Source organism: Callorhinus ursinus, unplaced genomic scaffold, assembly GCF_003265705.2.
Source record: "Callorhinus ursinus isolate GAN/ISIS: 27379988/994484 unplaced genomic scaffold, GSC_fseal_2.0 scaffold30, whole genome shotgun sequence".
NCBI classification, from domain to species: domain Eukaryota; kingdom Metazoa; phylum Chordata; class Mammalia; order Carnivora; family Otariidae; genus Callorhinus; species Callorhinus ursinus.
The window spans coordinates 15983680-15996424 of record NW_027397092.1 but is presented as its reverse complement, the minus strand read 5'-3'; the positions used below and the strand labels follow the sequence as shown (position 1 = coordinate 15996424).

General features: G+C 53.7%; 1 protein-coding gene across 8 annotated transcripts in view; it reads left to right on the top strand.

Moving 5' to 3' along the window:
- ACSL6 (acyl-CoA synthetase long chain family member 6) overlaps nucleotides 1–12745 on the top strand; it is a 57895-nt gene that overhangs the window by 18711 nt on the left and 26439 nt on the right. For all 8 annotated transcript variants that reach the window (XM_025860986.2, XM_073878633.1, XM_025860987.2 and 5 more), the window contains 7 exons: nucleotides 735–849; nucleotides 1546–1610; nucleotides 1875–1976; nucleotides 2486–2585; nucleotides 3142–3320; nucleotides 4298–4330; nucleotides 5575–5626. In XM_025860986.2, coding sequence (XP_025716771.1) covers nucleotides 735–849; nucleotides 1546–1610; nucleotides 1875–1976; nucleotides 2486–2585; nucleotides 3142–3320; nucleotides 4298–4330; nucleotides 5575–5626 — 646 coding nt within the window. The remainder of the gene's footprint in view (nucleotides 1–734; nucleotides 850–1545; nucleotides 1611–1874; nucleotides 1977–2485; nucleotides 2586–3141; nucleotides 3321–4297; nucleotides 4331–5574; nucleotides 5627–12745) is intronic.

Below are 12745 nucleotides of genomic sequence, written 5' to 3'. Positions count from 1 at the left end.
AATAAAAAGAGTGCCCACTTCCTAAGGTTGTGGTAAGGATTTGGTAGGATGACACAGAGAAAGTAAGAGACTGTTTTGGTAAGCCTATAATCACAACTCGCTTGGAGAGGCCAGTAAGGACAAAGCCCCATGGTGGGCAGCATGGATTTACTTTGGGTTTTTAGTAGAGAAAGAGATGCAGGGCCAATTTGTGCTGTAGAAGGATTGAGCAGCCTGGGCAGGAGTGTTCCTGGACAGGTACCTTCGGCCAGTACACAAACTAGTTCACACTATTATGTGAATGATGGTTGGCACCCAAATGATTCTTAACCTAGGGGCACAGCAGCAGCAGATGATGATGAGGGCCGTCCCGATGCCAGAGGGTAGCCGGACGCCAGCCAGCACTCCCCATTCCATTGTACGAGTGCACCATAGCTGTATATGAATCGTAACTGGAATTCTGGACGTTTTGTGGGTACCGTGTGTACGTATGGGAGACCAGTGTACTGGGCCTGTGTGCGTGAGCCAACTGTGTTTGAGTGTGGGGGCATACAGGTCAAGTGTAGAGGTCATGTGTGTGCCGTCTGGGTGTTCTGTCTAGGCCCCGTGTGTGAATGCATACAGAGCATGTCACAGTCCCACCTATGTGGTCCTGGTGTGCGTCCACGCTCCGTACCGCCTGGTGTGTCCTGGTGCCCTCTTCTGATGCCTCTGCCTGCCTCAGCCAGCTTCCCTGGCCTGTGCTTGGCTCGTAGGACAGTGGCGGGGCCCGGCGATCTGTGATCGGCGACGGCCCTCAGTTGCTCACCCACTACTACGATGATGCCAGGACCATGTACCAGGTGTTCTGCCGTGGGCTCAGCATCTCAGGTGAGAGGGGGCGTAGGGGTGTGCAGGAGCTGTGGCAGGGAGTGAGCAGGTGCAAAGGTGGGGAGGGACAACCCAGGTGTCAGGGGGCTGGGAGGGGAGTGGTACCCAGGTTCAGAGGGAAAAAGCCACTCTTGGCCCTTCTCCCACCCAGTCGGAGAAGTAGCTGCAGTGTGTGGCCGAAGGGCTGACCTCAGCTTTGTTCTAGCACTTAGGACTGCCCGACCTTAAGCTGGCTCTTAGCCCGTACTTTATATCTCCCACAGGCAGCCCCTGATAAGCCTCATACTGCCAGGCCACTGGCTGGCATGGTTCAGAACCTGGGCCTCTGAGATGTCTGGGTGGGCCAGGGTAGGGGGCAAAAGGAAATAGTCCTACAGAGGCAACTTTCCACCTCTGCCCCCATGGCCAGGTCTCTGTGTCCTCCTGGGGCTGCATCACACAGGTCATGGTGGGAACTGGCACTGTGTCATTCCCTGATCCTGGGCCTCCCTGATCCCTGAAGACACATTATGCTTGTGTACTTTAGGCCTTCTTGGGCTTCTGCAAGTTAGACAGGGAGCTAAAGGGCAGTTCACCTGATTCCTGGACCAACCACCCCATGGCCTGGGATGTCCATTCAAGTGTCTGATGGGCAGGTGCAGGTGACAGCCCACACTACCACCCTCCCTGGCACAAGGCCTGCTTATCTCCCTGCAGGGAATGGACCCTGTCTTGGCTTCAGGAAGCCGAAGCAACCTTATCAGTGGCTGTCCTACCAGGAGGTAAGTGACCGAGGACAGGCCCCACCCTGTCAACCCATGTAGACCTGGCATTGGGGGGGCTCATGGGTACCCTGCAAGGTGTCAGAGGGTCATTGTTTCCTTGCTTGGCCTGTTTGCCAGACTCCTGACAGCTACCTCACAGGGTTTCCAGCCAACCTGGGTAGGGACTTGGGAAGGTCTCAGACCTGTAGGAATCTCCACCTGGGGATCTCCCTCCCTGCTGAAAGTCCTTGCTTTCCATTACTTCCCCATGTCTGTGTGCAGGTGGCCGACAGAGCTGAATTTCTAGGGTCTGGACTTCTCCAACACAATTGTAAACCAAGTACAGATCAGTTCATTGGCGTTTTTGCACAAAATCGGCCAGAGGTAAGCATCTGCCTTCAATGGTTTTAGAGGTATCGGTGGCGTAGGAGCTTGGGTATCATACATAGCCCCGATCCCACTGTTTGTAGGGCCTGGGACAAGAGGAAAAATGGATATACTTGGTCCATGCCACCCCCCAGTCCCTTGGCTTTGCCCCTAATCAGGAGTGGACATTCCAGCCAAGCTCCGTCCACAACAGCCAGCCCCACAGACTGCTGTTCCCTGAGCCATGCGGGAAGAAGGACCCAGGGAAGAAGGCCGTGCAAGCCCTTGAAGTAGGCTTGGGACTGTTCGGAGTCTCGGAATTCCCTGGGGCATGCATGATCTAGAAGGCTGTGGGTAAGCAGTCACAACGGGTTAGCTTTGTGGATGCCTTGCCACATGGAGAGGGCCAGAACAGAACCTTCTCAGTAGGACCCAGAACAAGTCCCCTGCTTGCCTGGGCAGAAGAGCCGTATTGCCCTCCGACCTGCTCTGTGCTCCCCCAACCCTAGACCTGTGTGTCTCCACAGTGGATCATCGCAGAGCTTGCCTGCTACACGTATTCTATGGTGGTGGTCCCGCTCTATGACACCCTGGGCCCTGGGGCTATCCGCTACATCATCAGGACAGGTGAGCCAACCACATCCCCCTCTTGCCACTGGCATCCAGCCCTCCAGATCCCTGCCTCTCAGATTATACTGATTGTCTGACACTAAAAAGCACTTTGCCTCCATTCTCGAAGAACATTCTCCACTTTGGCCCTTGAGTTGGCCTTCCCCAGTTAGACTTCACCTAAAGGCACCTTCCACAGGGCCTGGCTATCATGAAGGAGCCTCTGCACCAGCCCCCACACAGACTTCCAGCTCCCTGAGGCTTAGTCCAGCTTGGGGCAGATGGCCAGGGGCAGGGGCGGGGGTGGCAAGTATCTCCAGCAGCGCTGAGATTAGGGAACCTGAGCCTGGAGCAAAGGAATGCGTAGAAGCCGCCCTAGGAGACTGGCCTTTTGTGCTCCGCTTTTCCAGAGCTCCCTGCGGTTTCCTCTCTGTACAACACAGGGCCTGCGTGGCCTGTCTTAGTGCATTTACTCACACCCGTGCTCGGGCACACACGGCCCATGGGGCTCTGCTGCCTGGCACATGTACCCACGGTCACAGCCCGTGCGCACACAGCCTGACTTTCCCTTCAGCCGACATCAGCACCGTGGTCGTGGACAAACCTCAGAAGGCCGTGCTTCTGCTGGAACACGTGGAAAGGAAGGAGACTCCAGGGCTCAAGCTCATCATCCTCATGGAACCATTCGAGGAAGCTCTGAAAGACAGAGGGCAGGAGTGCGGAGTGGTCATTAAGTCCATGCAGGCTGTGGAGGTGAGGCGAGCCACTGGTTATCTGCCCCTCGCATGCCCTGGGGTGGATATCTTCGGTCATCAGGCTATGTCAGGGTTGAAACAGGGCAGGCTTCGCAAGCGCTGGCGGTGGGTGGGGGGTCGGTGCCCACAGGCATCCCCTAGGCGACAGGCTCCGTTGGCTGGCACAGTTATTGACATAGGCACCGACAGGTGGATGGTGGTACCAGCCTGCCCCAGAGTTACTCACATAGCCTCTGGGGCTGCCTGTTCTCCAGCCTGTCTGACCCTGAGGACTAGAGACAGGAGGTCCAGAGTCTTTGAGGGGTTCTTTCAATGTGTCCGAGACTCCCAGCGGCCAGCAGAACAAGTTTTTCTGTGTGTGACCTTCCCGGATGTGTTGCTTTGGTGACAGCTTATGGCCTGCTGGAGTGACACAGGCCATCCTGGCCTCCAGGGCCTCACGCCCTGCTCAGTAGCAGCTGACCCCCACTGTACCTTCCTGGACGTAGGCCTCTGGGCTCTCCCCTTTGTCCTCCTGTGTGCCTGCCTGTTCTGAACTATACTTGTAATTCCTGTGCACTTGTACCCTTCCATGGCTCTTGGGGCCACATTTACACTGGCAACCCCCATCTGCCCCTCCAGCCCTGACCCTTTATCTGGAAGTCCTGGCTACCTAGCCCCTCTGTCCTGAACATCTGTCCGGATGGGCACCTTGAGCTGTCTCCCCCACTGCGCATGTGCATAGTGCCTCGCCTTTCCTGGGCCTCAGGCCCCTTGTCTGTAATGTGTGCGGTGGCCCAGGCCTAGGTGTGTATTTGAGGAGAGGGCGCTCCCGTGGTTTCTCCACATGGGCTACGTCTGGATGGGGAATCCTGAACTCTAGACTCCGCACAAGAGCAAGACATACTAAGCTGAGTGTTTTGATTTTTTGTTTCTTCACTTGTTTTGACTGATAAGAACTTTTGAGCATTTAAAAATAGTATTTTTCTCTTCCAGGAGTGTGGCCAACAGAATCATCAGGCTCCTGTGGTAAGCTCATCTGCCAGTAGGTCTTTATTGAGCAAGATGCTGTGCAGGTCTGACCCTCACAGACCCCTCCCAGGGGCTTGATAGGAGGTCAGAGCAGCACCCCTGTGCTGATAAGCAGCTACCGTGGGCAGCTTGGGAAATGCCCGCTCAGGGCGCCAGGACTTGTGTGGGTGAGGGTCTAGTGAGCGACCTGAAACAGGAGTCAGGTGTTGGAGGAGGGAGGAAAAAAGGGCAGCCAATCCTGGCTACTCTTAGTTCTCCAGGAACCTTTCTTTGGAACGGCTTGTGTTTTTCTTTGACGGTAGTGAACTCTAAAGACAGGCTGAGCGCTGTCTTTGTTCATTTTCGCTTTGTGATTTTTTTCTGCGTGTCACCCCCAAGTGGTACCGCCTGGGGTTGAGTCACCAGTGACGGTCACTGGCCCTGGGAGGGCCCTGTGGGGCTTTAAGCTTGCTTACACGGCCTCTTGCTTACAGCCCTCCCTCCAGCTCAGCCCCGCCCCCTCTTCTTGCCGGCCCCTGTGTGAGCATTCTCATAACAGGGGCTGGCCCTGCATGGGTGGCTCTGGGAGTTGCCCACCTCCCGCACCCAATGCGCCAGCCTTAGAGCACTGTTCTCCGACCCCCTGGCATGCGCTTGCCTCTTGTGCCTCTTCCAGAGCCCACTCTCTGTTCGTCTGGAGAGGTCTGGCTTGTCCCTCAGTCTGAACTCGTGTCACCTCCTCTGCGTACGAGCAGACGTACTCGGATCTTCCCGGTGACCCCAGGACTCTGTGCCCTGTGTCAGGGGCAAGGGCCTGATGCAGAACAGTCTTGGTGACACTGTGGGAAACTCAGTTCCTGGGCCACACATTCTGCACCCAAGCCTAACCCCAGACATTTGGGAGAAAGTGGGAAGGAAGGATGGCACTGGATCACATCCACGAGGCCTAGATGTGGCCACTGCAGCCCAATTCCATCTAGAACTGAACTCAGGTTCAAGTTAGGGAGGCAGCAGACGCAGGTGAGAGGTTAGTGGGACAGATGGATGTCCAAGCCCCCATTAAGTTTCCTCAGCCTTTCTTCCCCTCTCCTAGGGACGTGCCAGCCCGCCTTTCTGGCTGCAGCAGGCAGGGCATGCGCACGGCCCCACACGTGGCAGGTGGGGGTGCACAGAAGGGCCGGCTGGTAGAGGGGCCTGGGGGTATTGGGCCCTGGCTGGCCACACTGGGTCCCTTTAACTCACACCTCTTCTCAACTCTGCAGCCCCCGAAGCCCAGCGACCTCTCCATTGTGTGTTTCACAAGCGGCACAACAGGTGAGCAGAGGTGCCCAGATCACCAGCCAGGGCCACCGGCAAGCTTCCCTGGCGGCCTTGGTGTGGTGGATGCAGGGGGCTCTGGTGCCCTGCGTGGCACGGGCTGAGCCTTGTCCTGTGCCTGGCTCCAGACGATGGGCCCCTCCTGCCGCTCCCAGTGCCCAGCAGGAGGCAGCCCAGGTGGCTGGACGTGGATGGACAGTGTGGCCTGGGAGGTGCAGGGTGGGGGCTCGCCATTCCATGGCACTGGGGCCAGAGGAGGGCCGGGTAGCTGAGTCACATCATCCCTCCCCGAGAAGCAGCTCTCACCTCTCTGCTTCCTGCCCCTGCGTGGCCTTTGTGTCGGGGACGGGGGAAGAGGTATGAGGTTTGGTGTCTGAGAGCCTCTATTTGAGTCCCACTTCCACCACTTCCTGGGGGGCTACGAGCCAGTCACATAAACTTGCCGCCATCACTCTGCCCAGCTTCTCACCGGGGATGGGGGCTGTTTAAAGTGCCAAAGAGGAGAGGGGACGGAGTGTGAAAAGGCGGTGCAAAGGCTCTGCGGGGTGGGGCTGGTGTGCTGTGGGTACAAGGACAAGCAGAAGTGACGCCCCCCATGCCTGGTGCTGACAGAGAAGTGTACACAGCCGCTTTAGCAGGGACAGCCAAGGCAGGCTGCCTGGGGGCGGGGGTCAGGACGCACATGAGGAGCATGGTCACGGGCACAGCACGTCACAGTCTGCAGTGCCCTGTTGACGCAGTCACTGAGCTGCTGGGGCCCCAGCATGGCCTGTGAGGCCAGCAGGTGTGGGGGCTGGCCGGGTGGACATCACCAGCAAGTGGAGGTATAGGACTTGGGCCCTGCTCCCGCGACCCCCAGCCCAGGGCTCTTCCCCTTTGCTGCTCCATCTCATCTATGGACTTGGGAAGTCACTTGTGTTTTTCCCCGAATGGGCAAGGAGTTTCCAGCCTTCTTTTTCCAGATTGAGAACTGGCCTGCCTTGATGGTAGCTCTTGGTGGGGTAGGCAGTGAATCCGGGTCTTCCGACGCTTTCCACAGACGTAACCTCCGAGTCTGACCGGCCCCATAAGCAGGACTCTCCATGAGCGTGGATCACAATAAACGTGGCTTCGTTGGATCGAGATGGATTTTTGCCATTAACTCAGTGGGTTTGAGGGTTTCTACCACGTTGCTAATTTTTGTCAGAGAAGAAAGAATATAGCATTTGCTCTCCAGGAGCTGACATCTAGATTCAACCCAGAATTCAAAAATGCCCTTCAGGTTTATATTGTTCTTCGTCATGAGTTTCATGACATAAACTTTTGGTGACCTGTCTCTCCAGCCTGGGCTGGGGAGCACGTTACTACTGTGGTCTTTAGGTTTAGACTCTTGCCCTTTGAGCATGCCCCTGGGCTTTTCCTGAGTCACTTGATGTTGCCCCCGTTTCTGGAAAAGAATGTCACAGTGCAGAAATGGGCTGTCACCTGGTTGGAGAGGACAGGCCTCATGTCTAGTGCTTTTCCAGGCCATGAAGTCAGAACTGAAAGCTAAGCTGTCCTGCCCAGGCTCTGTGTGGTGGCAGTGGGATGTGCAGAGCCTGGCCAACACGTGGTGATTTAGTGCCCAAGCCTCCCACTCTATAGAGCTGTTGCTGGTGCCAGGGGCAGAGCTGGACAATCGAGCACACCTCTCATCACCCTGCCTGGCTGTGCTTGGATTTCCTTGGCCTTCACCTGAGCCTGCTATGCCCCTGGTAGCCCTGTTGTCAACCACATCAGCAATGCGTGTCCTCAGCCTCACAGCCCTGGACCCAGCGGCCCAGCGGCCCAGCTTCCCTTCCATAGTAAGCGTCCTGGCTCACAGCTTCATCAAGAGCCACACTGTTCTTCCCGTGGGGAAAGATGGAAAATATGATCTAAACCTGACATTTGGTTCGTGATTCTGGTGGAATCATTCTGGGAAGATTTTCTTCTTGGTATATGATGGAAACATCTGTGGAAATTCCTAGACTAAGCCAGTGCTTTGGAGCCCATAGTCAGGCCAAGAAGGCCCTGGAGGAGGTGAGAGCTTGGGATTCGTCTGTGCTCAGGGATGGCTCCTGGCTGGGTATGTGGGTTGGTTGTTTGTAGTTCATAAAATGACTGTTAGCTGGACTAGAATCTGACACCCCTCTCCCCGAGAAAAGATAATTTGTGGGTGTAACATGGTCCAGTTTGGGAAGTTGGGCCCCATGAATGATAATTAAGACGTATCCTATGAGGACATGCACCCTCTCTTCCCAGAGAAGAAAATATAGTGGTCTTTTAAAACACACCCTTCTTTTTTCTTTTTAATAATTTTTTAAAAAGGTTTTATTTATTCATTTGACAGAGAGAGAGAGAGACAGCGAGAGAGGGAACACAAGCAGGGGGAGTGGGAGAGGGAGAAGCAGGCTTCCCGCAGAGCAGGGAGCCCGATGTGGGGCTCGATCCCAGGACCCCGGGATCATGACCTGAGCCGAAGGCAGTTGCTTAACCGACTGAGCCACCCAGGCGCCCCCTAAAACATATCCTTCTTAATCGATATGTTTTTAGCATTCTTTTTCTACTTTATGTAGATTGACTCATTCAGCTCATTTATGGAGCATCCCCTATGCATCAGACCTAGTGCTGGGGGCTGAGGTCACAGGGATGGGTAAGCCAGAGCCCTGTTTTCATGGGCTCACAACTCACGTCACCTAGTAGTTTGGTACAGTGTGGTCACCGCCGCAAGGGTCCGCATCCCAACGTGCCTGGAGCACTACGCCACCGGGAGGTGGGAGGAGCAGGACAGACAGATGCCCAGAGGAAGCGCATCTGAGCGGAGTCCTGAAAGATCGGTAGCTGGGGGAGAATAGGAGGAAGGGCATTCTCAACAGGGAGAGCAGTATGTGCGGAGGGTGGGCTGCAAGAAGGAAACTGTCGCTTTGAGGGAGAGTTGAGTGAGGGGATAGCAGTGTGGGGACAGGGCCTGGAAGCCCTGGCCGGAGCGGAGTGATGGGGGCCGGAGTTTCAAATGGAGGCTGAGCAGATGCGGCCAGAGATGCTAGAGGAGAATAGAATCTGTCAGCATTGTCTGGTGGCTGAGCCACCCCCGTAGGACGCTGCCGCTGCTGAAACACTGGCTGGTGCTCCTGGCAAAGGCTAGTCGTGGAGTGGAGGCTGGACACAGAAGCCGACTGCAGTGGAATGAGGAGTGAATGGGAGGTGAGGATGTCACTTCAACAGGTGTGGACAGTTCCTTCACGAAGCTTGGCCCTGTCACCAAAAGGCCTGCTCCAGAACGTTCATGACCTTGCGGTGTGGATAGTCAGAATCCGGAGACAACACCAGTGCCCATCAGCAGTGGAATGGTATACCTCAATAGAACATTCTGCCTCACTGTATGTAGAGTGAAAGAAACCAGGCACAAAAGATTGCGTGATTTCTTTGATATAAAGTTACACACATAATCAACTAGTCTACAGTTTTAGAAGTCAGACTAACGGTTGCCTTCCAGGATAATGGTGCCCTGGATTATTGATGATGTTCTGTCTTGACCTGGTACTGGTTGCACAGGTAAGTTCACTTAAAAAAAAACAACAAAAAACCTATTGAACCTTATACTCACTTGGGCACTTTACTATATGTATGTTGTGCTGTAAGAGAATTTATGTAAAAAAAAAAAAAGATTAGCTCTGAAGGAACGACAGAGCAAGAGTAGAGCTGGCAGAGACCTGGAGGGGGTAGGGGCTTTTGTTATCTTCCTGGAAACCCCTGCAAGTGTTTCTTGGCATCGAGTAAGAGCCACTAGAGACAGAGGAAAGGGAGGTGCTGCTCAGTGGAGCCGAGCCCCCAAAGCTTTGGTTTGGACTGGGGGAGAGAGGAGGCTTCCAGGTGCCACCAGGAAAGAGACATGCCCTGCCTGGAGAAAGGAGAAAGAGTGGGTAGAGGCATCTCTTCTGTTCTAATTGAGGACACCCAGGGAAGCTCAGTCATGTGCAGTCCTTTAGCTGAGCATGAAGATGGCCATCAGCCTTACGTCTGTGGCTGCTCAGAGATGGGAGCTTGGGAAAATACTTTTCTTGACCTATTTGTTTTACACCATTCAGTTCAAGACTTATGTGACCATATGCATGAAACTGCACCTCAATACTCCTGCTGTGCAGCTGTAGGAGAATTTCTTAACCTCTCTTAAGCCCCCACTTCCTTGGATATTAAATTAAGCTATCCGTGGGGCTCCTGGGTGGCTCAATCAGTTAAGCATCTACCTTCAGCTCAGGTCATGATCCCAGGGTCCTGGGATTGAGCCCGAGTGGGACTACCTGCTCAATGGGGAGTCTGCTTCTCCCTCTCCTTCCCCCTGCTCATTCTCTCTCTCAAATGAAAAAAAAAAATCTTAAAAAAAATGAGGCCGTCTGATATCTGCAGCATAGGCTGTTTTAAGAAATAACTGAGTTACCATGTATGAGATGCCCACCCAGCACAGTGCCCACATTGGTGGGTGTTCAGTAACTGGCTGCTATTAGAGTTATTCCTTGTATTCCTACCAGTTCTCAAGTCTGATTGTTTCAAAAAAAAAGAATGGTGGGCATGTGATTGATGAAAGTAAGGCTCAATCCTAAATAAGATGTGGGAGCCTCAAGCAGGGAGATGAACACTCTGCATTATAAAACTTCCCAAGCATTTCTGTCACCAGCCTCTTCTGTAACCCACCTTTGTGTGAAAGTGGAAACAAGCAGCCAGAGGAACCTCCAGCCAGAGGGCCCAGCACTGCTCCCAACCCCACTCCCAGCCACCCCTGTAGGAGAGACCTTGGGCTCAGCTTCACCCCATGACTGCCCTCACTTGGAGCCAGTGTCCATCCAGGGCAGACCTTCAACCAGTGAAAGGCCTTTCTGCACATCAGCCATGGATGGCCAGCCAGGAATACTGGGCTAAAGCCCAAATGACATTTGCAGAATCTGCAATGAAGAGTTTTTTCCTTCAGCAGCTGGAGAGAAAAATAAATGGGAGGAGGGCCAGCCTGTCAGTAGAAGATGGGAAAGGGACAGTAGGTCTCATGCTGCTGAGATGTCGGGGCCTGGGCAGCAGCATCTCCACTGATGTTGCACCAGAAAAGGAGAGAACTGGTTCTTTAACTTTGCCAGAGGTCTAGTGAAGAATGCTTACCTGTTCTTCTACGTGAGTAACTTGGAAATTTTTCTATATCACATTTGAAGGAAATACTGCCAGAAGCATGCACTATTCCTGAATCAGAGAAGCAAGCAGAACTTTCCAAAGGCTTACCTCCCACCTCCCACCTCCCACCTACCAGCTCAGACCTTGCATCCCGTTCCAGGATTTGTTGTCAACCTGTGCTTCTTCATCCTTCTTGAACACATCGAGGCATGACTTGAGGACATCATTTGAACATTTCTGGGAATATTTAAAATTCTATAACTCATTAGAAGTTTATAAAACCTTACTCATACCCTGCAAGAAAGCTGGAGGAGGAGGAGAAACACCAGAGCGAGAGAGGAGAGGCGGACCACCCAGCCGGCCGCCAGCCCTAGCTGGGGAGGGCAGAAGTGGCAGCAAAGTGGTCAGTTGGCACTTTGGACGGACACATGCAGTCCTGAATTCAGACTGTCGGTGGCTTACGACACCCATGAAACTGACCTGACAGTGTGACCAGAGAAGGCATGAGGTGCCTCTGTTTTCATCCAGGGGCAGAAAAAGAACTGCCCCCCACCCACTGAGCAACTTTAAAGGCACAGATGGAGCCAAAGGTTTGTTTTTAAAAGGTGCAAACTTTTCTCATCGTGTTGGAGAGGGAAAAGTTTTGTCTAAGCAGAACTGAGTAGATGCTACCATTGTGTGTGTTGTGGACTGAACTGAATGGAGGCTTCAGACAGTTTTCATGAATGAAGACAACTTTCTCTCTTTTGAGATTCTCAGTCACCCACCTTGAAGTTGCATTAGGCATGAGCAAGTCAGCCAGCCTAGCAGATCTAAAGCTCTGTAGCATTGGACGGTATTTTGTGGAAGTTCTGATTTCATACCTAGTATTTTGGGGGTATTCCTTAGAGACTTCCAGAACCTGGGGACCCCCAGGTGAAAATTTCCAGGTGATACTCTCAGAATAGTCTGTGGACCCAGAGATTCTGTGGGATTTGTACATAGGAGGCAATTCAGGGCTTGGGTTTGAGGAAAGACGCTGGGATGAAAGAAGGACCAGCAGAAGTAAAAACAGATCCCATATATCTTCGTTAAAAAAAAAAAGAAAGATATTTTAACAGCTACCTATTAAAACCCTGTAACCTTCTGTGCCCCCAAATCCCCTCTGTGATTTGGGTCACATTGCACGCACACGGGTGCCAGAGCGCTTGTTAAAACCCCGCCCACCACACATCTTGGTCAGACTGAGACGGGGCCATTCCTGACGCTCTGGTGTCTGCCAGTAAGTTGAGCACACGGGCCACATGGGATAGAATTATGAGAGCAACTGTGCCTTCAGAGTTGCTCAGTGCGGGGGTAGTTCTCCTTTTGCCCCTGGATGAAAACAGAGGCACCTCATGCCTTCTCTGGTCACACTGTCAGGTCAGTTTCATGGGTGTCGTAAGCCACCGGCAGTCTGAATTCAGGACTGCATGTGTCCGTCCAAAGTGCGAACTGACCACCCTGCTGCCACTTCTGCCCTCCCCAGCTAGGGCTGGCGGCCGGCCGGGTGGTCCGCCTCTCCTCTCTTGCTCTGGTGTTTCTCCTCCTCCTCCCGCTTGCTAATGAAGCTTTGGGCCCTCTCCCACCAAGTGGAAGTGGGGAGGGAGAAAAAGGAAGTGGGAATGGGAAGTCGAGAGATGGTTTGGGGCAGACCTTTAAAACCTGCTCCTTGTGTCATGGCCACTTCCGGGAGTTGTCCTGATTGCAGGCAGTGTTCTCTTGGTTGGCTGCTTCCTTTTCCACTTCACTCCTGCCTGTGGCGCACACGACTGCTTCTCCCTGAGTCAGGGGGAAACTGGCCAGTGGACAAGACTCCTTTTTAACCCACCATTCCCACCACCGCCCCCTCAGACTGCTGTTCTTTCTGCAAACTCCCCATCCAGTCCCTGGGATTTATTATTTGTTTGCAGACACACTTCTCACATTTCTCACCAGGAC